The sequence below is a fragment of the Pleurodeles waltl genome, chromosome 12 (assembly GCF_031143425.1).
Source record: "Pleurodeles waltl isolate 20211129_DDA chromosome 12, aPleWal1.hap1.20221129, whole genome shotgun sequence".
Lineage (NCBI taxonomy): Eukaryota > Metazoa > Chordata > Amphibia > Caudata > Salamandridae > Pleurodeles > Pleurodeles waltl.
This window is the reverse complement of record NC_090451.1, coordinates 704,543,881-704,570,249: the sequence shown is the minus strand read 5'-3', so window position 1 is coordinate 704,570,249 and position 26,369 is coordinate 704,543,881. Positions and strand designations below refer to the sequence as shown.

The 26,369-nt window shown below is 48.8% G+C and overlaps 1 protein-coding gene across 1 annotated transcript in view; it reads right to left on the bottom strand.

The window, feature by feature from the left end:
• The window catches only part of FBXO24 (F-box protein 24), a 109,360-nt gene that overhangs the window by 16,091 nt on the left and 66,900 nt on the right, over positions 1–26,369 (bottom strand). Inside the window, exons 2-4 of the mRNA XM_069215655.1 lie at positions 19,471–19,566; positions 17,521–17,704; positions 6,188–6,426 (exon numbers count right to left, since the gene is read on the bottom strand). Coding sequence (XP_069071756.1) covers positions 6,188–6,426; positions 17,521–17,704; positions 19,471–19,542 — 495 coding nt within the window. The 5' untranslated portion in view covers positions 19,543–19,566. The remainder of the gene's footprint in view (positions 1–6,187; positions 6,427–17,520; positions 17,705–19,470; positions 19,567–26,369) is intronic.

Here is a 26,369-nt window from a genome sequence, read left to right as displayed (position 1 = left end):
GCGCAAGCTTATAATCATTGTTTTGGTTAAGCCTTTAGGCTTCTGTCTGCATAAATTGTTGTACATAGACGTTGGCACAGTTATTACACTTAACCTGTAACATCGTGAAGCTTTTTAAAACTTCACCCACAAATTGTTAAGTTTAGAAAGAGGAAAAAATGGGTAACAAAACTCTGTACAATATGTTTTTGGTGAGAGGCCCCCTTGCAGAATGCAGGAAGTTTTTCTGTAGCGACAGCTTTACAAAACATTGTCAAAGTTAACTTTGCTGGGAAAATGTTAATTTCCCGAATTCCAAATTGCGTAGTTTACCCAGTGAACTAACAAATGCTCACATCCTCAGCCAGCACCACAGAATGTCTAAGATCACAATGCACATGTACTTGTGAAATCGAGTTGATGTATACTCACAGTCCATGTTGACATAAAATGCATCTCTCTAAACAACAGGTAAACTGCTAGGACAGCCCACCCAACTGAAGCCTCGATGACAGACCAGTGCTTCTAAAGAAATCCCACTACTGCCTGAGTATCTGAAGGATCCCATTATTCTGGCAGTTTTTGCTAATGCCTTCACTAGATGTGTCTAAGGAGTGTAATGCCAGTTAATCAAGAGTGTTCACATCCACAACTACGTTTGACAAAAAGATATTTGTCAGCATAACGCCGCTCCACCAATCAATTCTAAAAATAGACAGACCTTAATGAGCAAAACCTGTCCAGGTAAGATTCACGGAGAGCCCAGATAGCACAAATAGTCAATAAACACTCCCGGGTTCAACCAGTGCCAATCTGAAGGATACCACCCCCAAAGCATGCTCTCCTCACCTATCACATATGCATTCTTCACCAATAGCTCATTGATGGCACTGCTCAACCCCTAATTATAGTTTCTGATGGATACATCTTCCTGCCTATTCCTCACCTTAAGAATATTCTCCCAGTGTCAGGGTTGTCCAGAAAATTTTTTCCCCAGCAGTAGCTTTCAAGCGCTGCCAGACAGTGCGTTGACTCTGCCGACTGGACATGTTGTTACTGGTATATAACAGACAGCAGCCTGTGCTCTGACGTCAGTTCCAATTTTCTTTGCCTTATCGGCACAGACTGGAGCTCTGACTCTGTACTTCAATAAAATTGTCCTCACCTTCAGCACAAAGTAGGTCAAACGTCTTCTCTGAAGGTTTCGTGGTTCAACCACTGCATACCATGAAACATCTGCATATGGTGTCAGTGGTTTGCGATTCGTGTTTCCCGATACACCTGACGGCCATCAGGGCATGAGGGGCCAAGGTATACTCACCAGCAGGGACACGCCAAAGTGTACCCTTTCTCCGACAGGTACAACTGCTGTGAGGGCAGTATCTCCCATAAGGTCTTTGCAGGACAAAACACTAAATGTTTCATTCCCAACCTCCATTCCCAGACGCTGGGATCATCCCTTGAGGTGGTTCCAAAACTACAGAAGTTTCAAGCGAAATTTCTGACTCCATCTGCTGATCCAGTGCTGGTCAAGGCTTATTCGCCAGGTTATAACGGACATCTTTAGGACTGCTTTTGTACTCACTAAGTACTCCTCAAGGATGAACCACCTTCTTTGTCCCAGGGGCGACTCTAGCATCTCAAAAGTCTCTGGCCTTAGGGTATAAAAAGAAGTCACTGACTGCAGCTCCATTCCGGTTTGGCAGAGGCCATCAAATAAGGTCGCTCCAGCAGCCGATCTGGAGGAGATGTTATTCAGCTTCGTCGCCTTTACCATGAGTGCAAAGAAGATTATGATTCTGAGGCCGACAATCTTCTTCCTCATTCCTAAATTGACTTTTGCTTTGCTCTTGATTCTCGTATTGCATGTGTCCTTGGCACCTCTCCAGAAATGAACACCCCTTACCTTTTGGGACCAGACGGAGGAGATATTCTCCATTTCCACAGTGCAGTGTAAAACTGCAGACACTCTGGATCTGGCTTTACCCTCCGTGGAATTAAGGTCAGGTATTTTGACAGAAATAATGCAATCTGCTTCTTCAGTTGGAGGCCCTTGCTCCAGTTTAGCGTGCCTTTACTGGGACTTGTCTTGGATGCCTGGGAGAAGCTTTTCTCTGATCTACAAACAAATTGCCAAGTGCCATAGATCTGCTTCAAGTGATCTGAAATTGAGGTCTTCACACCTGACTCCATCCAAAGAGTTCACGCTTCATCCTCCAGGCTGAACACCAATGCCTTCCCTACAGTCCCTCTACACAGGGAGCCAAAACGACTGTACACTATTGGCAGGAAGGTTTTTTTGCTTCAGGCAGTCTCTCTCTGTATGGAGGAAGCTGCATGCCACTGCTGCTAGTCCTCTTGGTCCTTGCCTTGTGGGAATTTGCCAAACTAGCAGTTGTAAGCCACTGAAATGCACAAAGAAGCCTTTTTCCCGAATGGGTCAGGCTTGGATGCTTCCAAACAGACCTTGAAGCGCTTGGTTTGAGCGGACACTGTGGCCTGGTCCACAGACACAGCAGTCACTTTACTTTGACATGCCTGGATGCATTCTGCCAGCTTTGTGGGAGATGTCCAGGCTTCTGAATGGCTAGCGGCATTTTGATGAAAAGAGCGACTACTCCCTGAAGTGCTTCTCGAATAGCAGAGCTATGGCCTTCGAGGCATACCCATCAACAAAACAAAAATTCCAGAGCTATTCCAGAGGTCAGCAGCCCTAGCAAGGCAACCTGTCAATTGATCCAGAAACCTCCATAAGTGTACTGCTCCTCTTGTGGCAGGAGTGAAGCAACAACTCCAACTCCCTCCATCCTCTGTCAGACTTGCTGCCTCAGAACCTAAAACATCTTCTGGTGTAGGAGGGTCTCACAGTTTTCCACTAATTGGGAGAGGATCACAATGGATCGCTGGATCATCTAGTTGATCCTTTACATCCTACCCTTCCTGATCTCTGCCCCCTTATCACTAGGCTGGGGAGTCCTTCTGGGCAACATGACAGCAAGGAGGCTTTGATTTGTGTCGAAGCAGGAACTGGACATAAATGTGCAAGAACCGCATGTGGTCAGCCTTTCCTTCTCCCTTCAGGGTTTGCCATTCAGATCCTGTTGGATAACACCACCACTGTCGATTATATCAACAGACAGGGTGGTGTGGCGGAATGCACTCTGGCCCTCATTACGACCCTGGCGATTGGCGGGGAAGTGGCGGTCTTACCGCCAACAGGCCGGCGGTAAAAAAAATTGAATTATGACCATGGCGGTTACCGCCATGGTCATCTGCCACTTCCCCGATCCGACCGCCAGGGCGGTAACGACCGCTGGGCTGGAGACTTGGGTCTCCAGCCCGGCGGCCGTCACAAGACCGCCGGCGGTATCACGACCCGGCTTACCGCCATGGATTTCATGGGGTTGGGAACCGCCATGTAATCCATGGCGGTAAGCACTATCAATGCCAGGGAATTCCTTGCCTGGCACTGATAGGGGTCTCCCCCACTGCTGAGTCCCCCCCCCACACCCCCACCCCCCTGACACCCCCCAAAGGTGGCAGGACCCCCCTCCCCACCCCCAACATACATACACGCACCCCTCCCCACCCCGAACATTCATACACGCACCCCTCCCCACCCCCAAAATACATACACGCACCCCAACACGCACACCCCCCAACATTCACACACGCACCCCAAAATGCACCCCCCCAACATTTCAACACCTCCCCACCCTACACGCATACAGACACACCCAATACTCATACCCGCACACATGCCAACATACATACCAACATACACTCACACAGTCATACACGCACACATACTCACAGACATACAAACAGGCAGACACGGGCACACATTCAGCCACACAACACCCCCCACATTCATACATGCACTCACACACCCCCTCAACACACGCACACCCCCATGCACGAACACAACACACAACACCCCCACCCCCCTCCCCTAACGGACGATCAACTTACCTGGTCCGTTGATCCTCCGGGAGGGGACGGGATCCATGGGGGCTGCTCCGCCGCCAGCACCCCGTCAACAGAACACCGCCACACCGAATCACAGAATGTGATTCGGTGGGCGGTGTTCTGTTGATGGGGCGGTGGAGGTGGAGCAACCTCCACTTCCCTGCCAACCGCCAGTATGGCTGCTGGCGGCTCTCCGTCCGGAAAAGGACGGAGGGCTGCCAGCAGTCATAATACGCCGAGTGGAAAACCGTCACCACTGGCGGTCTTCAGCACGGCGGTCCCTCAGCGGTCTTGTGAAAAGACCGCCGAGGTTGAAATGACCACCTCTGTGTTGGTGATTCACCAGTGGCCCCAGGCACTGCAAAGGAGAAATATTCTGGGAGTGGCCCATCTGGCAAGGTCTCTCAATGTGAGAGAATGAGAGAATGCTCTTAGTCATCTTGAGCTGGAGAACCACAAGTATAAACTTCTCCCCAAAGAGACTGGGCTGTCAATTTGCTGACCTCATTGCCACAGCCCAGAACAGTAACTGTCCACAGTTTTGTGCTGTACACATCTCTCGGAATAGTTCTTTACAGGATGCTGTTAGGTTCAGCAGGACTCGGGCCTTCTGTATGCATTTCGACTGATTCCGCTTCTGCCGAACGTCCTGGAACAGGAGCCTAATTGTCCCAGATCAGGCAAGGAGGGCCTGGTATACAAGTCTGTTGGCACTCCTTATGCAGCCACCCCTTCGTGTCCCACACAGCGGATCTGAAGTCATAGAAGAATAGAACCCATTTGGTCTGTGGCGTGGGTCAGAAGGCTTGGATCCCTTCAAGTCACACATTTCGGACTCTGCATCTGGCACTATCGTGCACAGCAGGAGCAACTAGTGGCTACAGTCAAGTGTTACCAGGCTGCCCTGTCAGGTTTTATCTATCACCTTGACCAGCCAATGTTAATTAGGTTACCTTTAGTAGCACTTTTTCTGATAAGCTTGCTTTACTTTACTTTACTCTCATTCCATCCATGACTTTGTTGATGTCTTCTAAATTTGAGCTGATGCTTACTTGTCTGGTTCAAACTTTTACTGTTGAGATAGTTACTTGCAATAATTTCTTCACATAGAGTTGCATAAATTCAGGCCATGTTATTTTGTCTACCTGTCACAGTTCTTTACCTAGAAAAGTTGGTCCTGTCTACCTGCCCAGCCTTCTTGCCCAAGGTGGGTTGGACTTTTCATGTGGTCCAGTCTATCACTCTTCCAGCTTTCTTTCCTCCACCTCATGCCACCAATGAGGAGATGCTGCGTAGACTGGATCCCAAGCAGTTGATTCTGTACCATGTCAGCCATACTCAACTGGACAGAGTGGATGATAAGCTCTTTGTGGGTTGTGTTGGAGCCAAGAAAGGCAAGGTGGTGACCTGTTGGAGCCAAGAAAGGCAAGGTGGTGACCAAGAGCACCATTTCATGTTGGGCCATCCCATGTATCCACATTTGCTAAGCATGGACCAAGGAAGACTCTCCTGAGTGCCTTCATGCCCATTCTGCTAGGGCCTTGCCTGCTCCTACACCTCTCAACGGAGGCCCTTAGGAGGTTGTCCAAGATGGCAACTTCAACATCCCATACATTTGCTAAACATTATTGTCACACAGCTTAAGCAGTCAGTGACCTATACTTTACCAAGTCTTTGTTGCATGATTTCTCTGGTTGATTAGCACCATTCATTTCCATTCCCTAAAAGGTACTGGGTTGTTCTTAAGGTTAGAAATAGGCAGGAGTATTTATGCTTCATAAAAAAGTTACTTACCTCTTTTCCTGATGAGTCAGTCCTGTATACACAATAATATGCAAGGTATGCAAATGTATTCTGTCTTCATTGTGGCATTTGTTGCTTCAGTCGTCCCTCTCTGCGTGCCTTACTGGGGTGCAGAAGACGCATCAGGAACTGATGTCAGAGCACGGTTTGACACCTGTTACAAGCCAATGGTGTCATGCCCAGCAGGCAGGGTAGCAGCTGGGGTCCTATGGTACTACCAAGCAGGGCTGGGGAGCTACTGCAGGAAAAAGCTTTTCCGGGCCAGTGTGACACCTGGAGAATATTCTTAAGGGGAGGAACTTGCAGGGAAGTTATTTATCCACCAGAAGTATTGTTACTGAAAGTAGGTAGCTTTACTTTAAGGACTCACACAACACGTTGGCCAAAATGCTGCTAAAAAGGGAAAGAAGATTGAAAGTGGTGAGTGAAACCTCACATCCTTGGCATGACGGCAGAGCACCACGTAGCGGCAGGCCCTCTTCCACTGGATCTGTCCTAACGTGGAGGAGACCAAAGCGTTCTTCAAAAAGAAGAGGGTCCCTGTGTAGTCCATGATGAAGACGTGGTCCTTGGTGGCCAGGAACTGGCGGTAGCCGTGGGAGAGGTGTGGGGCTACAGTCTTGCTGAGGATTCGTCTTCGGCCCCCAAAGGTTTGGAAGTACAGGCCCTTCGTAGCTGCAGGCAAAATAGATAATGTTAATAGTGTTGTTTGGGGGGGGGGCAGAGGACAAGGGGGAAGGTATCAAGCTTTATGAAACACTAATCGAATATTATTTAAAAAGCAACCAGATTAAATTCAGCCTTCTTTGGTTTGCACTTCATTAATAAAAGATACAGGTACCTCCATAGTCAGCACCACATGCCCCAAAGCTCTTGACTTACAGCTGCCACTACACCACAGCACGGCTGATAGCTTTGGTAACACCAATGTGACCAGCGCCCCAACATCCAGAGAGAGCCTGATGATATCAGTGACTGCCACCAGTGCAGTCTCAGTGCTATGCATCTCTCTAAAGCCCTACTGAGAGGCGTCTAAGATCGTATGCTCTTCGAGAAAGGATATAATCTGTTTATTAATAAACTTTCAAGAGCTTTTGCAAGCAGAGGGAGCAGCGAGAGTAGCCTGTAGTTGGAACAGACATTAGAATCTGCTGAGGGCTCCTTGGAAAGCGGAGACACTTGAGCGCACTTCATCCACCGGGCACTTTTGCTGTGGCTAGGGAGGGATTGAAGCCTCACCCACTGTTGGTGCCACAGAGCTGGCTGTTTTTCTTGGAGGGCACGGATCCGGAGGTGAACCCGACTTGGCGTGGGCGAGCAGTCCCGGCACCTTATCGACTGATCAGAATTCCAGGTCACTCCGGCCGGCTGAAGCATTCAGGTGAGGGAGACACAAATCTAGTTCCATTTCAGTATGAACAAGCCAAGAAGTTCTGGTAAGTTGTGCCAACCCTTGCTTAAAAAAAACGGCTGAGTTATTGCAAAGCTCTTGAGAGGCCACGACGGTGCAGGTGCAAGCATGTGGTTTCGTAAAGCTTTATAGAATTCTTTGTAGAATTTGCATTGGAAATCGAAACAGTTATGTACATTTTCCGTGCCACCTTAATAATGTGATGATGATTACCTACCTTATTCCTGTATCCTGCTTTGTCCTTCAAAGATGTAGTGAGACGCCATCTGTGTTTGAGGCTTTTACAGGTCGATTTTTCCTGAGGCAGGGTGTCTGTACACCAAGGCGGGTGATTTCTGGACGAGGTAGACGTAGTTTTTTTTAAATAAGGTATAGTGTCCAGTATTGTTATTAAAGAATCATGGTAGCGGACAGAGCAGTGTTGTTACGTACTGCACTGGACTTCTCACCTCTGGATACCGGGTTGGCGAATACACCAAGGGGGTCATTTTGACCTTGGCGGAGGCCGTCCGCCAAGGTACCGCCGCTGAATGACCGCACCGCGGTCAAAAGACCGCGGCGGCCATTCAGACATTTCCTCTGGGCCGGCGGGCGCTCTCCAAAAGAGCACCCGCCGGCCCAGAGGAAATGCCCCTGCAACGAGGACGCCGGCTCAGAATTGAGCCGGCGTAGTTGCAGGGGTGCGACGGGTGCAGTTGCACCCGTCGCGTATTTCAGTGTCTGCTTAGCAGACACTGAAATACTTTGCGGGGCCCTCTTACGGGGGCCCCTGCAGTGCCCATGCCATGGGCATGGGCACTGCAGGAGCCCCCAGGGGCCCCGCGGCACCCCCTACCGCCATCCTGTTCCTGGCGGGAGACCCGCCAGGAACAGGATGGCGGTAGGGGGTGTCAGAATCCCCATGGCTGCGGAGCGCGCTCCGCAGCCATGGAGGATTCACAAGGGCAGTGGTAAACCGGCGGGAGACCGCCGGTTTACCCTTTCTGGCCGCGGCTGAACCGCCGCGGTCAGAATGCCCTCGGGAGCACCGCCAGCCTGTTGGCGGTGCTCCCGTGGTCGGTGACCCTGGCGGTCACCGGCCGCCAGGGTCAGAATGACCCCCCAAGTCTTCTACAGGTTCTGGATACTCCCAGATAAGGGCGACCCCTTCTAGTAGCCACGGTGCCACTTGACAGGCTACACCAAAGCAGATCGTACCCTCCAGAAGGAGTCCCAGAGGGAAAAAAAAAACAACACTGGGGGAACAAAACTCAAACAGGAACTCCTGAAGAAAAACAAGAAAAAACAGGACTTGACAACAGGAAACAAAAATAGGCAAATCTCCCAAGGCAAAAAGCAGGAACAAAGAACAGGCAAAAATCTCCCAAGGCAAAAAGCAGGAACAAAGAACAGACAAAAATCTCCCAAGGCAAAAAGCAGGAACAAAGAACAGGAGCGAACAGCACATCCAGAAGGAAGTGTTTGCAACGCAAGATGGAACAAGACTGACTGACTTATATACTGAGAAAAGGGAAGTGACATTACAGGAAAAGGAAAGAACACCATCTTTAATTGGGAAGAGCCCATAGATCAGTATAGGAAAAAGAAAGTAGTATAAAAGAAAAACAGAGCATGCTGGGACAAAAACACGAAGAAGACAAGATGGGCACAACATGGACAGAGACAGGCAAAAAGACCAGACAAACCCACCACCAAAAAAAGAAGAAAAAAGGGCTACAGGTAAGTGTAGCGTGACCGGGAGCGAAATATATGCTTCCCAGAATGTGTAGTCAAAAAACACGGGGAGCGGCGCTCCGAGTATCGGTAGCGAATTCCATCCGCAAGGACAGAAAGAGACGCCGCGTCTGAGCGCGGCGTTACAGTAGGTCCCCTCCCCGAGGCACCAGGTTTGTCAGGATGACTGTCAAAAAACAGGCGGACCAAACGGGGAGCATGGACGGAGGAAGCATCCGCCCAAGAACCGTCACTGAGAGGGTATCCTTTCCAATGGACCAAAAACTGTAGTTTGTGTCGAAAAATTCTGGATTCACAGATTTCCTGGACTTCATACTCAGGGTGTCCATTAATAGAAAGAGGAGGTGGACTCTGGAGCTGGCAATGGTATGGATCAGGAACAAAGAGTTTTAACTGGGACACATGGAAAACAGGATGAACCCTCCAGGTATGAGGTAAGCGGAGATGCACAACTACAGGATTCAGGATTTGCAAAATACAAAAGGGTCCATAAAAACATGGCTTGAACTTATTGGCGGAAAATCGGAAAGGTAGAAATCTGGAAGAAAGCCATACCTTGTGGCCCACTTGATACAAAGGTGTGGCTTGTCGATAACGATCCACCTCTCATTTCATTGCTTATTTCGAAGCTAGGAGAGTTGTGTGAAGTAGGCCCTGGATTCGACGGATCTGTTGTGAAACAGAAGTGACAGCAGGCACAGAAGAGGATGTTCGGGAAACAGTAGTGAAACTCCTCGGATGAAATCCATAGGTGCAATAAAAGGGTGTGGTCTTGGTTGCACTATGTATTGTGTTGTTATAGGAGAACTCGGCAAGAGCAAGATACTCCGACCAATTGCTTTGTGTGGCATTACAGTAACATCTCAGATACTGCTGAAGTTCTTGATTCACTCTTTCAGTTTGCCCATTAGTTTGTGGATGGAAACCAGAGGATGAAGAAATCTCAATGTTAAATAAGGCACAAAAGGCTCTCCCGAAACGTGATACATATTGAAGCCCTCAGTCCGAAATGACCTCTTGCGGAAGACCATAGAGGCGAAAAATATCCCGCAGAAAAATGCGACTCATTTCTGGGGCCGTCAGTAGTTTCTTCAAGGCTGAGAAATGGGCCTTCTTGGTGAATTAATCTACGGTCACCAGGATTACTTAGTTACCAGAGGAGGTAGGTAGAGAGCATATAAAATCAGTGGATAGAGTACACCAAGGAGCGGAAGGAACCGGTAAAGGTCTTAATAAACCTGCCACCTTAGTTCGGGGTGTCTTAGTCTGAGCACAGACTGGGCATGCTGACACATAGGTTTCAGTGTCTGTCTTAAGCGAAGGCCACCAAAATGATCGCTGAAGCAGCTCCTGGGCCTTCCTGATACCTCGATGACCGGCTATAGGAGAATCATGGTACATTTGTAGAGCTTCTGTCTGCACTTTCTTGGTAGGTAGGAAAAGAGCATGTTGATGATAGTAGTAGTTGTCCTTCTTCTGTTAAAAAGGAGTCACTCTATCCCATTTGGAAGCAGACAGAAACTGGTACTCGGATTGTACGCGTTCTTGAAAAGATTGAGTAGCTCCGATGATTCTTCTAGACTCAATAAGATGTAGAGAGGAGTTCTAGGCTATGCCAGGATATCTGCGGGATAAGGCATCTGCCAGTGAATTCTGGGAACCAGGTATGTACGTGATCACAAAATCGTACTGGCTAAAGAAGAAAGCCCATCGAGTCTGACGACACTGGAGATTACGATGATCAATCCTGGCTTCAAAAGGCTCTCTGGAATCCATCAAGAAATGCCTCCATTCTTTACAAGCGACTTTGAGAGCGAGTAGTTCTCATTCCAATACAGAATAATTGCGTTCAGCCTCTGATAGGATATGAGACAGATAAAAGATAGGATGTTCCAGTCCATCGCTGTCTTGTTTCTGTAGCAGAACTGCCCCAATAGCTCTGTCTGAGGCATCAGTCACAAAGATAAATGTATTGGTATTGTCAGGATGACTCAGCACAGGTGCTTGGGTAAAGGCTGTCTTCAATTCTTGAAACGTGAGTTCAGCATCCTTGGTCCAAACGAAACCCTTCTTCAGGTTCTCTTTCTTGTTTGTGTTATGAAACTTTGTAGGTGGGCAAATTTCTGAATAAACTGACGATAAAAGTTTGATAAACCAAGGAAACATTGCGTTTCCTTAATGGACGTTGGAGAAGGCCAATCTAATATGGCACTGACCTTGTCAGGATCCATGGATATTCCGGGTTGATTAATACAGAACCCCAAATACTTTACTTCAGATTTAAGGAACTCACACTTCTCAGGTTTACAAAACAATTGTTTTTTCTTGAGTCTTTCCAGGACTTGCAGGACATGATCTATATGTTGCTCAGGATCACGGGATATATCAAGATATCATCCAAATAAATGACTACATATTGGTTGAGTACATCAGAGAACACCGAATCCATAAATCGTTGAAAAACAGAAGGGGCGTTGGTCAGACCAAAAGGCATAACACGGTACTCATAGTGCCCAAAAGGGGTACGGAAAGCGGTCTTCCATTCATCTCCTTCCTTGATCCGAAGGAGATGATAGGCACCCCGTAAGTCTAATTTGGTAAACATCTTGGCTCCTTGAATGGCATCCAATATATCTCTGATTAAAGGCAGCGGATATCGATCCTTAATCGTTATTCTGTTGAGTTAAAAAAAGTCAACACAAAGACGCAGATCCTTAGTCTTCTTTGGGACGAAGAAGAGAGGAGCCCCAGCAGGGGACGTGGAAGGAGCAATCAAACCGTTGTTAAAGTTATTGTCTAAATATTCCTTTAGCACCTTCTTTTCTTGGTCTGTCAGAGAATACATTCGGCCAACGGGGACGACTTCATCAGAAATTAAAGGAATAGCACAGTCATAACTGCGATGAGGCGGCAAAATAGGATTACTAGGTTTCTGAAAAATCCTGATATATTCCTGATAGCAATCTGGAACTCCCTGGATCATATTGATAGAGTTAGTGTTATCCTTAGTTGACTGACAGGACCTTTTGGGAGTCCAATAAGAAATAGTTGAATAACAATTCTGTTGACAAAATGAAGACGTTAGGGATATAGTTCTTGTTTCCCAATTGATATAGGGGTTGTTCTGGGCTAACCAGGGTATTCCCAAAATCATGATCTGATTTGGTGAGGCTATAAGATCAAAGGCAACATGTTCTTGATGCCCCCCAAATGTCAAACAAAGAGTAGGAGTTGAGGCCACCACAGGTCCTCAGGTCAACGGAGAGCCATCCACCGTGTGAACCTGCTCAGGAGTCTCTTTAAGAATGCAGGAAATTCCTTTACTCGTAGCCCAGGTCTCATCCAGATAGAGTCCACTGGCTCCACAATCAAGGAGAGCCAGAAGGCGTTGTTCTTGATCTTGTGAACTTTGTAACTTGACCAAGAGGATAAACAGGGTGGACATGCTTTCTTTGGAGGAACATATTGATGGTACTTCAGCTCCTCCCGTCTCCTTCCACCTTACAGGGGATGGGAGATGGCGTTTCCCGCATGTCTTGAGGGACGTACCGGACAACTACGGATCAGGTGGCCAGCCTTACCACAGTACAGACAAAGTCCCTTTCGTCGACGTTCCTCCCTTTCTGACTCCATCATTGGCCCACAAACCAGATCTATCTGCATGGGTTCTTCAGGGGGAGGTGGAGAGGCTTCGGATGGAATATCTTCCGTTCGCCGACTGCTAGCACGAAAGGTACCAGGCTGGTATGGAGCGCGCGTTCTACGTCTCTCCATCTTGCACTCTCGAAGTCTATATTTGATGCTCATAGATTGATCCATTAATTCCTTCAAAGAACAAGCTGGAGAAGAATGTACAAGCTCATCTTTAATTTCTTCCCGCAGGCCTCGGCGGAAAAGGGTTATGAAGGTGTGTTCCACCCAGGCGGTTTCAGCTGCCAGCTGTTTGAAGCAGGTTATATACTGCAGAACATCCTGATTACCCTGCGGAATGTCACATACGGCTTCTTCAGCTGCTGCTTCTACCCCAGGTCTCTCAAACATTTGTTTGAAAAGAGTCAGGAAAGCGGAATAGTTAGCCAGGACTGGGTCTTCTGCAGAAACCAGAGGAGTCGCCCAAGCAAGCGTTGGACCAGACAAGGCGCTGATCTAATAGCCCACCTTTGCCTTATCCGAAGAAAACTGGAGTGGACGAAAAGCAAAAAAAAACGTCAGGCCGTCCAAAAATTCCTTCATCTTTGGAGGATCTCCAGAATATCGAGGAGTCGTGGCAGATGCGGGTGGTATGTCCATTGATCGGGAAGACAAGACCTGTCATAGCGCAGTGTTCTCTGCCCGTAACTGTTGTAACTCTTGAGCTTGTTGTTGGACAGTCTGCAACATGGCTTGAGCATTTTCTGACGCCTCTCCCTGTGGATCTTCCATGGCGATCTCGCAATGAGGAATCTTTTGGCGTTGCAATCTGTTACGTACTGCGCTGGACTTCACACCTCTGGATACCGGGTTGGTGAATACACCAAGTCTTCTACAGGTTCTGGATACTCCAAGATAAGGGCGACCCCTTCTAGTAGCCACAGTGCCACTTGACAGGCTACACCAAAGCAGACCTTACCCCCCAGAAGGAGTCCCAGAGAGGAAAAAACCCCAACACTGGGGAAAAAACCTCAAACAGGAACTCCTGAAGAAAAACAAGAAAAAACAGTACTTGACAACAGGAAACAAAAATAGGCAAATCTCCCAAGGCAAAAAGCAGGAACAAAGAACAGACAAAAATCTCACAAGGCAAAAAGCAGGAACAAAGAACAGGAGCGAACAGCACATCCAGAAGGAAGTGTTTGCAACTCAAGGTGGAACAAGACTGACTGACTTATATACTGAGAAAAGGGAATTGGCATCACAGGAAAAGGAAAGAACACCATCTTGAATTGAGAAGAGGCCATAGATCAGTATAGGAAAAAGAAAGTAGTATAAAAGAAAAACAGAGCATGCTGGGACAAAAACACGAAGAAGACAAGATGGACACAACATGGACAGAGACAGGCAAAAAGACCAGACAAACCCACCACCAAAAAAGAAGAAAAAAGGGCTACAGGTAAGTGTAGCACGACCGGGAGTGAAATATATGCTTCCCAGAATGTGTAGGCAAAAAACGCGGGGAACGGCACTCCGAGTATCAGTAGCGCGTTCCATCCACGAGGACAGAAAGAGACGCCACGTCTGGCGTTACAAGTGTCAACATTCGTATGAGAAGTTAGTGAAGGAGCTTTAAAGGCCTCTGAGAAAAGTGCCAGAGTGACTGTTTTCCAGGGACTATGGGGTCTGCTGACTTCTTTCCTAAGATTCTCAGGGCTATTTCTACGAGGAATGGAGAACGTAACCAGATAATCGTGAACTGAGACACCATGTCCGAAGACCTATTGTTTCAGGGACTGCATCAGGTCTAGTCTTGCTGAGGGAGTGGGGAGGTAAAGCCTTGATCCAGAGCCCCCCACCATCTCTCGCTTAGATATGTGAATGGGTGCAGAAGACAGACCTGTCTGGGACATCTCTGGGCGACGCCCCTCTAGTGCCCTGTCACTTTATTCCACTCCCCGGGTGACTATAACATCTGCTAAACAACATCCTCTGTCGGGGAGTTCACCCAGAATGGCAAAATTAGGATGTTATCTACGAGGTTTACCTTCTAAGGTTCCATCGCCATGAACTTCCTGGCCTCCATTTACAAACTTTTATCTGTTTTTAAGTTATTTTAATAAGAACAATTTTCTTAACAGCGTTTTTCTTATGCGAAGAGACAAAGAGCCAGGTCTCCAGCTCCTTGCGGAATTCAAGAAGTGAGGGGGAGGCTCTAATGTGTTGAGGGAAATCATTCCATGTCTTTGGTACGATGTAGGAGAATAAGTGACCTCTGGTTTTGCGTTTGCGGATGCAGGAGGAGGATGCGAGTGAGAGTGATGCAAAGTGTATTCTTGTGAGATCCTTGAAGGTTGATTTGTGTTTGGCATTATTTGTGCTTTTTGAATTAAACAAAACAAACATTTTCAAACAAAAGGTCTCCTGTCCCATTCACGATGCACCCTTGTTGCCTGATTGATCTATGTGTTAATGTACCACTATCTTTTCTTTGTAAAACCTATATCTCAGTTCATGTTCCTTCCTTCTGCTGTTCTTATTTCCTCCCTGCAGCCTCCCAGTATATCACAGCAATTTATTTATGCATATGTATAGTGAAAACCTAGCCATAGACAGCAGAGCTCTCTGCAAGCCAAGCCACTGAAACATGTTGTAATAATGAAGTGGGAGCAGAAGACAAGGCACAGGTGGAAGGACTGAGAGTCTAGGACTCATTGGTTGAGACTAAGGCCCTCATTACGAGCCTGGCGGTCTGTGACCGCCAGGCTCGCGGTTGGCGGGAGCACCGCCGACAGCCCGGCGGTGCCCTGCAGGGCATTCTGACCGCGGCGCTTTGGCCGCGGTCAGTGCAGGAAAACCGGCGGTCTCCCGCCGGTTTTCCGCTGCCCGTTGGAATCCTCCAAGGCGGCGCAGCTTGCTGCGCCGCCGAGGGGATTCCGACCCCCCCCTACCGCCATCCAGTTCCCGGCGGTCCGCCCGCCGGGAACCGGATGGCGGTAGGGGGGGTTGCGGGGCCCCTGGGGCCCCTGCAGTGCCCATGCCACTGGCATGGGCACTGCAGGGGCCCCCGTAAGAGGGCCCCTAAATGTATTTCACTGTCTGCTGCGCAGACAGTGAAATACGCGACGGGTGCAACTGCACCCGTCGCACAGCTTCCACTCCGCCGGCTCGATTCCGAGCCGGCTTCATCGTGGAAGCCTCTTTCCCGCTGGGCTGGCGGGCAGCCTGAAGGCGGCCGCCCGCCAGCCCAGCGGGAATGTCAGAATTACCGCCGCGGTCTTTCGACCGCGGAACGGTAACCTGACGGCGGGACTTTGGCGGGCGGCCTCCGCCGCCCGCCAAGGTCAGAATGAGGGCCTAAATGTGGACTGAGACACAAGTACAGCCGCAGGCCCTTCTCCCTGTAGAGGGACTGCACAGCACTGGAGGGAGAACTGATGTACCTTCTCCCTGTAGAGGGACTGCACAGCACAGGAGGGAGGGCTGATGAACCTTCTCCCTGTAGAGAGAGTGCACAGCACAGGATGGAGAGCAGATGAACCTTCTCCCTGTAGAGGCACTGCACAATACAGGAGGGAGGGCTGATGAACCTTCTCCCTGTAGAGGGACTGCACAGCACAGGATGGAGAACTGATGAACCTTCTCCCTGTAGAGAGAGTGCACAGCACAGGATGGAGAGCAGATGAACCTTCTCCCTGTAGAGGCACTGCACAACACAGGAGGGAGGACTGATGAACCTTCTCCCTGTAGGGGGAGTGCACAGCACAGGAGGGAGAGCAGATGAACCTTCTCCCTGTAGAGGTACTGCACAACACAGGAGGGAGGGCTGATGAACCTTCTCCCTGTCAAGGGAATACACAGCACAGGAGGGAGAACTGATATACCTTCTCCCTGTAGAGAAAGTGCACAGCACAGGATGGAGAGCAGATGAACCTTCTCCCTGTAGAGGCACTGCACAACACAGGAGGGAGGGCAGATTAACCTTCTCCCTGTAGAGAGACTGCACAGCACAGGAGGGAGAGCAGATGAACCTTCTCCCTGTAGAGAGAGTGCACAGGAGGGAGAGCAGATGAACCTTCTCCCTGCAGAGGCACTGCACAACAGAGGAGGGAGGGCTGATGAACCTTCTCCCTGTAGAGGGAGTGCACAGCACAGGAGGGAGAGCAGACGAACCTTCTCCCTGTAGAGGGACTGCACAGCACAGGAGGGAGAGCAGATGAACCTTCTCCCTGTAGAGAGAGTGCACAGGAGGGAGAGATGAACCTTCTCCCTGGAGAGGGAGTGCACAGCACAGGAGGGAGAGCAGATGAACCCTCGTTAGGAATGTGGGAGGAAAGATGGAAACAAGTCACATGGTCAGAGCAGTTGTTGTAAAACAGATCTGTACTGAGGGACAAGGAAGGGTGAGTAGAGCACTGAACAAACACAGAGTAAAATAAGCTCTGTGGGCGTCACTGGTTGCCGCTCAACAAGGATAATGTATTCTTCCCACACTTCACTGACAGAACCTCTTGAGAGTCAAAATATAAATCAAAACAGGACGGGTTGACTCCACCATTGTCCAACCCTTGATGGAACAAATTTAAAGCCTTCATGAATTTAGAAATGCCTCAATCAAGGGGTCTTGATGAGCGGAGGAAGGTACTCATCATGGATTACTTTTTTTATGTTTGTGGTCGTATGATCCCCGCAGTCTACCACGGGAGAAGGTTTATCTGTGCATAGTTTGAAAAGTTATAAGCAGGTGAATACATAAAGAAATGGCTTATGATGGATACCAGAGACACTCACCATTCAAAATGGCTGCTAAAGCCACTCACCATTCAAAATGAGTGCCAGAGACACCCACCATTCAACATCAGTGCCAGAGACACCCACCATTCAAAATGACTGCCAAAGACACTCACCATTCAAAATGGCTGCCAAAGACACTCACCGTTCAAAATGGCTGCCTGACTCACTCACCATTCAAAATGGCTGCCAAAGACACTCACCGTTCAAAATGGCTGCCCTCCTCCAGGATCGCATGTAGTTACCCTCTTCCTTGAGCCGGGGGGAGAGCCGCTTGCAGATCTTCCTCCAGATGCCCTCACTGTTGCTGACCTCGTGGAAGTAGCGGCAGGTCTCTCCCAAAGCCACCACATCCCTCACAGATAGAAAGGAGATGATGTGCTCCAGCTGTGCACAGTAGAAGTTACAACATGTTGTGTTAATGGGGGATGAAGGTGAGTTGTTACTGCTACACTGCACCAGACCCAGACAGTCAATGGAGGCTGGCTGACTACATCAGATATGTTTATTCCGAAAAATCACACTTCTTATTCATTCTATGTTTGTAAAAAGTATTTTCATTTGGCCCATCCCACTGATACAACGTAGGGACCCTTCTGCTGCTCATAATGCATTAACAGATAATATTTTCTGTCGACAAACCCATGTATTCTTCCTTTCGCCCCTCAGACAGCAGAGGAGATTTGCATAGTCACTGTGACATTAATTCTATTATTAGAGGTTTTCTCTTCCAAGAATCTATATGGACACATGCAAACTCCCACCTTCGTGTAGGTTTACCCAACAGCAAGAAGGTGAACGGGACCTAAAGATCCATTGATGCTTAAGCCTGAGCCTTTTCATTCTAGAGGTGCAAAGAGCAGAGGGTTAAACGTGGATTGTTGTTAGTGGCATAAACAATGTCCTATAAATTATATGAATACTAATGCCTCCCTTGCCAAAGGGCTAACCTCAAAATTCTAGAATTGATTTTTAACTTTACTTACCAGGGCAGGAATAACTAAGAACTATAACCCTGAAATGCTACATCTCTTTTGTGTAAGCTTTGGATTAATCCTAATATGTATGTGTTTTTTGTATAGTGCAAATGTGGCCGAAATGCAGCAAAGCATATTCACTGCAAACAGCTAGGATTCACCACTGGTTCAGTTGTTTGACGTTCTTGGCACAGCCAGGATTCTCCCCTGGTTCAGTTGTTTCACCTTCTTGGCACAGCCAGGGTTTTCCCCTGGTTCAGTTGTTTGACCTTCTTGGCACAGCCAGGATTCTCCCCTGGTTAAGTTGTTTCACCTTCTTGGCACAGCCAGGATTCTCCCCTAGTTAAGTTGTTTGACGTTCTTGGCACAGCCAGGATTCTCCCCTGGTTAAGTTGTTTGACGTTCTTGGCACAGCCAGGATTCTCCCCTGGTTAAGTTGTTTCACCTTCTTGGCACAGGCAGGATTCTCCCCTGGTTCAGTTGTTTGACCTTCTCGGCACAGCAAGAATTGTCCCCTGGTTCAGGTGTTTGCCCTTGTTGGTTCCCTAATATTCATTTGTTTGCCCTTGTTGGGCCTCCATGGTTCAGTGGTTTTCCCTTGTTGGTTCCCCATAGTTGAGTTGTTTGCCCTTGTTGTTTCTCCATGGTTCAGATTTTAGCTCTTGTTGGTCCCCATGGTTTAGTTCTGTGCCTTTGTTGGTCCCCATGCTTTAGTTCTGTGCCTTTGTTGGTTCGCCATGGTTCAGTTCTTTGCCAAGTTTGTTGTTCCTTCGGTAGAATTTTTGTGCCATGTTCCTAACAATTAGGCAATGTCACTTCAAGAGTAATGCAAAATTACCGAAATTACTGCTACTCTGGCCCAATGAAACTTTTGTCTAGGCCTAGTATAGAGGCCTTCTTTATGTGGGCGAGAAAGCTTGTCTGTTGTTCTTTCTGGCGCCATATTTGTAAGGGTGAGCTAACTTTTTATGGAACCTGAGATAAGTCATTGAGCAGCACGGCTATTCTGATTCACTTGGGACTCTGGTCTCCGGGGCACGTATATTGGGTGTTCAGTCGCCCAGACTGGCTTGGCTTACAGTGACCTCCACAGACCCCCTGCGGTGCTGCTGCACCTGACCCTTCCCCCACTGTGGTGCGAAAGGCACTGGCCCAAGGTGTTGCTGCCCTACTTACCAGTTCAGGAGGAAAGCACTGCATGGAGGTGGAGCCCATTCGCCCTTTCTTCACCCCGATGATGTCCACCATTGAGGGCGACCGTTTCCGCTTCACCTGCAGAGAACAAAGACACAGGCCCATCATGGAGAGAAGCAGCGGAGGGGCAAAACAGCAAGACACCCAAATTCAGGCCCTGAGAGGACCCAATCCTCATTCCGTGCTGGCCGTTGTGTGGTGGGCCTGGGCTCTCTCCTGGCCACTGAAACTATCTCTGTCGTCCCAGGCACTGGGTTTCCTTTTCACAATAAACGTGTCAGAAACCTGTATCCTCTTCTGAGAGAACATCATGTGTGATCTGAATACCTTTTGCTATCTGTACAATATTCGTCTCCACTCAGAACAGCTGCACAGAGACACCGCACACAACTTCCCCTTGCAAATTTCAGATGTTTCCATTAAAAGCTACACTTCATTGCCCACCTTAAAAACAGGCCTTCTCAAGCCTTTGCGCCGGTGGTGTTATGTACTTGACAAAGACCACAAAACACCACAGATTGTGCACATTAATCTAATTCTTTTGAACATAAAAACTTTTATTTCATTTTCACAATTTTCGCATCCCAATTTCTTGGTTTTAATTTCAGTTGTGATGCCTTCTAGTGTGTGCAGAACCTCTGGAGTATGAGGCAGTACGTGGAATGTGCCCTCCGCCTTATTCCAAATATATTTATTTATTTTATTTAGATTGCAAATTTTGCAACCATAAAAATAACAATAACTCATACAGTATCAAACAATCACAATAAATACTTTATTTAAAAATCTAAAACACCTATTTAAAACTCACCCTCCAATGTGCCACTGATAGAGCTAGCAGCTCAGACTGATAATAACCCTCCCCTCTTGTAGCATTTGTAAATGTACCAAGGCAAGCCTCGCCTGCCTAAAGCCCCTCCCTTCAAACAAGGGAGCGATGACTCGAGTCCTTGGGCCATGATAATGTGTACATCAAGTGTAGGGTACCCTGATCCGAAAATCCATCACAGTTGCAAGGACCCAAACTCAAGAGATCAAAACAACCACGAGGAAAAGCGAGCGACAAGGGAAGCACCCTGAATCGAGTTAATAGACATTATTTCTTGTTATTCTCCACTATTAATAAATACGGCCCATGTCCCCGGTAGTAGTCGATACATATTGACGGACAGAGGGTTTAGATAACTCAACTTCTTCTCTATATACTCGGGCTCTCTCCTTAAAGGTAACCTTAACCCAACCCAACCCAAATCCTTATTGACGATACCGCCCAAACTACTAAAAGAATCATTTAAATACTTTAACCAGGGATTTTTATTACTTTATTACAAGTACCACAGGCAATAAAGCAGTTGGGTTATACGGCATGTTTGTGATTGAGTAACCTGTCCGGCAAACTCTAACTCAGGCCTTAAGTGCCGCACCAGGCTCTTTAAAATGAGTTCACGCTAATGGCCTGTCAGTGACTGGCAGAGTTTGAAGCCCTTGGCATCTGAATGAGCGGTAGGAGTGTTCTGGTGAGGCAGGAAGGCTCGTTACCCTTTGGGTGAGACTGCCTTTACATGCTCATTTCTCCTCCACAATAAGTAACGTAAATTGTGCACCTCTGGGACACAGTGAACTGCTCAACACATGTACATGTCTTTTATTTACAAAGGGGAGAGTACCCATTGGCTGGGTTGGGTGAGGACCTTAACCTGGGCCCCCACCCACCTTTTGGCATGCACAGAATGGTAATATGCTGTTGGGAGGCTTAGTTTCTTCACATGCATTTCAAAGGAATGGGCATCCAAAATGTCTTGTCTTCTGAGTTGTTGAGTTTGTAATGCAGGTTTTGCCCTCAGAGTGCTTAGATGTGGCAGAGAGTGGGTCTGTGGTTGTATGCCATGGTTTGAGTTGGTGTAATGTGGTTGGGTAGTGATTTTTATCCAAGTATCTGTGTTCCAAGGTGGGGGTGAGGTCTCGCAGCCAAGCCAAATAATATGGTAATGAAGCAGGTTAAATGCTGTTTCTGCAGTGTTGTTGATCAGAGAATTGGGTTCAAGTCTTCAGACCTTTCAAGCCAACCCCCGTCAGCTGTGGTAGTGTTGCCTGTTGTTTTGGGGATCTAGGTAGATTAAGGATAATCAGCATGGCTATTTGTCTGTTTTTGAGCTTTGGTGATTGTATGTTTTGCAGTTGTGCTCCTCTCTTTGAGGCTGAGCTGTTCTGCACTTATTCCGGGGACTCGACTTTTCCTTAACAGTGGCACTGAACCGCCTTCCAACCTGAAGATGCATCAGTGGCTTAATATTGTTTTAGTGTTGTTTGTGGTACGACCAGGTTACCAGCCATTTACTGAGCTACTGGACTCTTTGTTCCCTTTCTATGTCTCCTGTCCCAGTCTTTCCGTTCTCAAGTCTTCTGCTCCCCAGAAAACTGACAATGAAGACTAGTTGTTCCAAGGTTCCTGTTCCCTGGTTTATGTTTTTAGTGATCCATCTCACCAGTCGTTGTTTCACTGGTGTAACCCTCTCTGGTTCTCAGCTTGTTGAGTTCCTCGGTAATAAGAATTCTAGATCATCTGCATGACTGCATGGTCTCTAGGGTGGCATGTGTGAATGGTGTTGTATGGAACAGTGTGAGGTGGTGTGGAGAGGAATTTCGAGATATGTTGTGACAGCGAATGATTTGTTAGAGTGTTCGGAGTACTTAGGCAGGTGCAGAGGGATGTGCTTGGTGACAGGACATTGTAACAATTTTTATAACTCTGGATGTTCCTGAAAGCTGGAAAGATGGAGATTTGATCACAGCAAATCTTTTGTTGATGCCATTTTTAGGAAAAAAACTTTCTTGCACAGTGCCTTCTTCACATATTTTTCAGAAAAAAATGACAATATTTTGCCTATATTCTCAGTTCTCTCAAAGGGAATCCTCAAACCCTGGGTATGCTTAGAATCCCCAAAATGTTCAGAAAAAAACACAAGTTTGGCCTGGATACTTTTTGTGGACAAACAACTATGGGGCATATTTACAAGGAACTCGGCTTTGATGCACGAGTTCCTTGTAAAGTGGGGGTTGGGGGATCCCCACCAGGAGCAACAAGCTCCAATACTGACTGGTGTGTTAGGGTCCCCTCAGAGTCCTGTGTGGAGCTGCCCGAGGGGCCTTCGGTTGACCGAGGTAGGGCCCACTTGGATCAGACAAGGCCTGGGGTGACATTAGCAGCCCAGATTTCACAGTGCTGCGAGTTGCCCTGGAGGTGTGGCTACTCACTCCTCCCTTCCCAGCTAAGGACTGGACGGACCTAGCCTCCCCCTAACCCCATCCGGCAGATAGTCCCTGCTGGACGGCCCCTGACATTTATGAGGGCCCCCCTTAAGATTGGGGTGAACTGCGGCAGCTGCTCTTGCTGGCCCATTTTTGGAGGGTTGTCTGGCGGACAGCGTTCTACAAGGGGGTTCTCCATTACCCGCCTTATGGAGCTGACCTCCATGGTGAGAGCATGCCTAAAGTGGACACTGCCTTTAATAGATAGATGATTATTCTTTTCTCTGCACGTCTACTACTATTGTGTGCCCCAGATGGGGTCCCTCGGCCTCAGCAATAAAATGACTACTACTACATGTACCACCCAAAGACCTACTGTGCCCCTTCCGGTGCTGCGCCACAACGCTACTGTGGCTCCCGACCTCTCATCCTTCGCAAACCCTTCGGACAAGCTGTATCTGGTGTGGTGGTCCAAGGATCAAGAGCTGCGATGAAATCTAAAATTGGCGCCCTTTCTATAGATTTTTATCTACTCCGAGATGATCATCACAAAACGTAAGATAGGGTGGCAGCGACAGAACAAACGCTCAAAGAGCTTTGCCCCAAGTGCACGAGACAATTCTGTGTGTACAGGAACCCGCAGAGAGGGTCTGAGCACTGGAGGAGCAGGCGGAAGACACAGGGGGCCGATCACAATGGAACAACCTGCAGATTATTGGACTGCCAGAGGGGGTGAAAGGGGCAGAACCCTACATTGTACACTGAACAGTGGCTCCAAGTGACTATCGCGCCTGGAGGACTTTATGCAGGGCACATGGTGGATCGTGATCTCATAGTGCAGAGTGTCAGAGAGCAGTACCCCATCATGGAGGGGGTTTCCTGGGTTTCCAACTTCCCACACTTTACCCTAGCAGTGCAACAACCTCGGGTCTCCTTCCACGCTTCACGTCTTGTCCTTGAAATATGTGCTGTTGTTCCCTGCCCATTTAAAGGTAATAACTGACAAATGCACTTATTTTTTCACTGATTCTGAGGAGGCCTAGGCTTGGCTGACGCATAGCCAGGAAAGTCGCCCAGATACCCAGAACACTGATGGTGTCCCCTAGTGACGGCGCCCAATGCCAACCTTAGCCTCTCAGGCATTCAGATTGCACTACACAAGACACATTGGTGGTCATTCTGACCCTGGCGGTCAAAGACCGCCAGGGCGGAGGACCGCGGGAGCACCGCCGACAGGCCGGCGGTGCTCCAATGGGGATTCCGACCGCGGCGGTAAAGCCGCGGTCGGACCGGCAACACTGGCGGGCTCCCGCCAGTGTACCGCCGCCCCATTGAATCCTCCACGGCGGCGCAGCTTGCTGCACCGCCGCGGGGATTCCGACCCCCCCTACCGCCATCCAGATCCCGGCGGTCCGACCGCCGGGATCCGGATGGCGGTAGGGGGGGTCGCGGGGCCCCTGGGGGCCCCTGCAGTGCCCATGCCACTGGCATGGGCATTGCAGGGGCCCCCGTAAGAGGGCCCCTACATGTATTTCACTGTCTGCTGCGCAGACAGTGAAATACGCGACGGGTGCAACTGCACCCGTCGCACAGCTTCCACTCCGCCGGCTCGATTCCGAGCCGGCTTCATCGTGGAAGCCTCTTTCCCGCTGGGCTGGCGGGCGGTCTGAAGGCGACCGCCCGCCAGCCCGGCGGGAAAGTCAGAATTACCGCCGCGGTCTTTTGACCGCGGAACGGTAACCTGACGGCGGGACTTTGGCGGGCGGCCTCCGCCGCCCGCCAAGGTCAGAATGAGGGCCATTATCTGGAGATGACTCAGTTACAACATCATACCCGATTAACTAATCTGCCCTTCCTTGGATTACCCCACAGACTGCGGATGATTTGGCATAAGAGCAGCACCCTGTCCAAGGCTCGCTGTAGGCCTTCCCCCTTTTCCCCCACGATGCAACTTATAGTCACACAGAACTTCCAGTATTGGTGGGATCTGCCTGTCGCAACATCCCACGATAACCCCGACCCTGAGGAGGCTTCCCCACCAATTGTCTTCATTAGACCTGCCCACTGCACTACTGCCTTCTATTTTTTTGGACATCTTGATGTTGTGGGCCACCTGCTGATTGGACCATCCTTCCTTGTCGAAGCTTGACTCCCGAAAGCAGTGTGAACACTCTTACTTTCTTATTGCCCTGTTGCCCGGAGGCAGTGTTCTCCCCTGTTGGAAGCTGTTTAAAGTTTGGTTAGTCCCTCGTTGTTGCTAGCTTTACTATTGTTCGCTTTTGAGTTGAGTTTCCTGGACAGGACGTATTTTTCCCCATCCCTAGGATCCCTGGGCAGAACTGCAACCCAAAAGCCCTTGTCAGCCACTCACGAAGTTCCCTTCTTACATCTTCACTGCTCAGCTATTATTGGCTACCACATGGACACGGGGTAAATACACGTGCGTCACCTGGAATGTGCGTAGAATGGGTAATGGCAATGAACGCTATTGGATATGAGCACACCTTGATCGACAGGGGTTAGACATAGCCTTCCTCCAATAGACGCATCTTGATGTCGCTGAAGTACCAGCCCTCCAGCGCAAGTGGTGTGGGCAAGTCGTTAGCACTTCCTATTTATCCTTTGCCCGGGGGCCACCATCTGGATCCATGCTGGGGTCCCCTTCCAGCTGGAGGAAACCAGAGTCGACAGGCTGTCAATTTGCTCTGGCCCTCTGGTGGCTGGATGGCCTGCCTGAGGTTCAGGGATCTGTTTACGCCCTTTATACTAACCAACCCCATTAGTGGTGCCCTCTCTGCTCAACTGGTGCTATGGGTGGATCTTGACTGGCTATTGCGGCGGGGGGGGGGCAAATAATACAGTCTTAGACACACTCCTGTATAGGTCACACCCTCCATTGCCAATCGCTCCTGCAGTGTGTAGTTCGATAGCGTTCTCTGACTGGTTACACCATTAGGGGCTTGCTGACATATGGAGGACACGAGAGCCACAGCTACGACGCTACTCCATCTTATCCCTATGCACTCACTGCACATACTCTTAGCCTGCTGGCTTTGTAGAACTTCCTTACAAGTCCATGACATGGACTATCTGGGAAAAACAATATCTGACCATAACCTGCTGGGTATGCATATGACTTGGGACAGAAACCCCACCCCACTGCCCACTTGGCGAATGCAACCACTATGGCATGAAGATGAGGCTTTCCACGAAACCATAGCGAAACCACTATACACTACTTCCACGAGAACGCAGACACTGCTATGTGCAGGGTACAGGCTAGGAGGCATGTAAGGTAATTATTCGGGGATTGACATTGCGTACCACAATAGGCGTGCAAGCCTCTCTGGTGACTGAGTTGCATAAGGTGGAAACAACATTGCATGACCTTAATGTCACTCACTCTACCATGCCTGAGCACACCAAACAACTCCAACCGGCAAGAGATGAACATGTCAGTTTTCTGGAGTGGCTCCGATGTGTAGACGCAAGTGCTTTAGAGGGCAAAACACACAATGCAGGGGATTAGTCGGAAAGGTTGCTGTCATGCCTCCCATACTTGCTGTCAAGGACAGCGTGGGACCTTTAGTGTACACACAGAATACTATTTATGCAACATTTGCCCATTATTG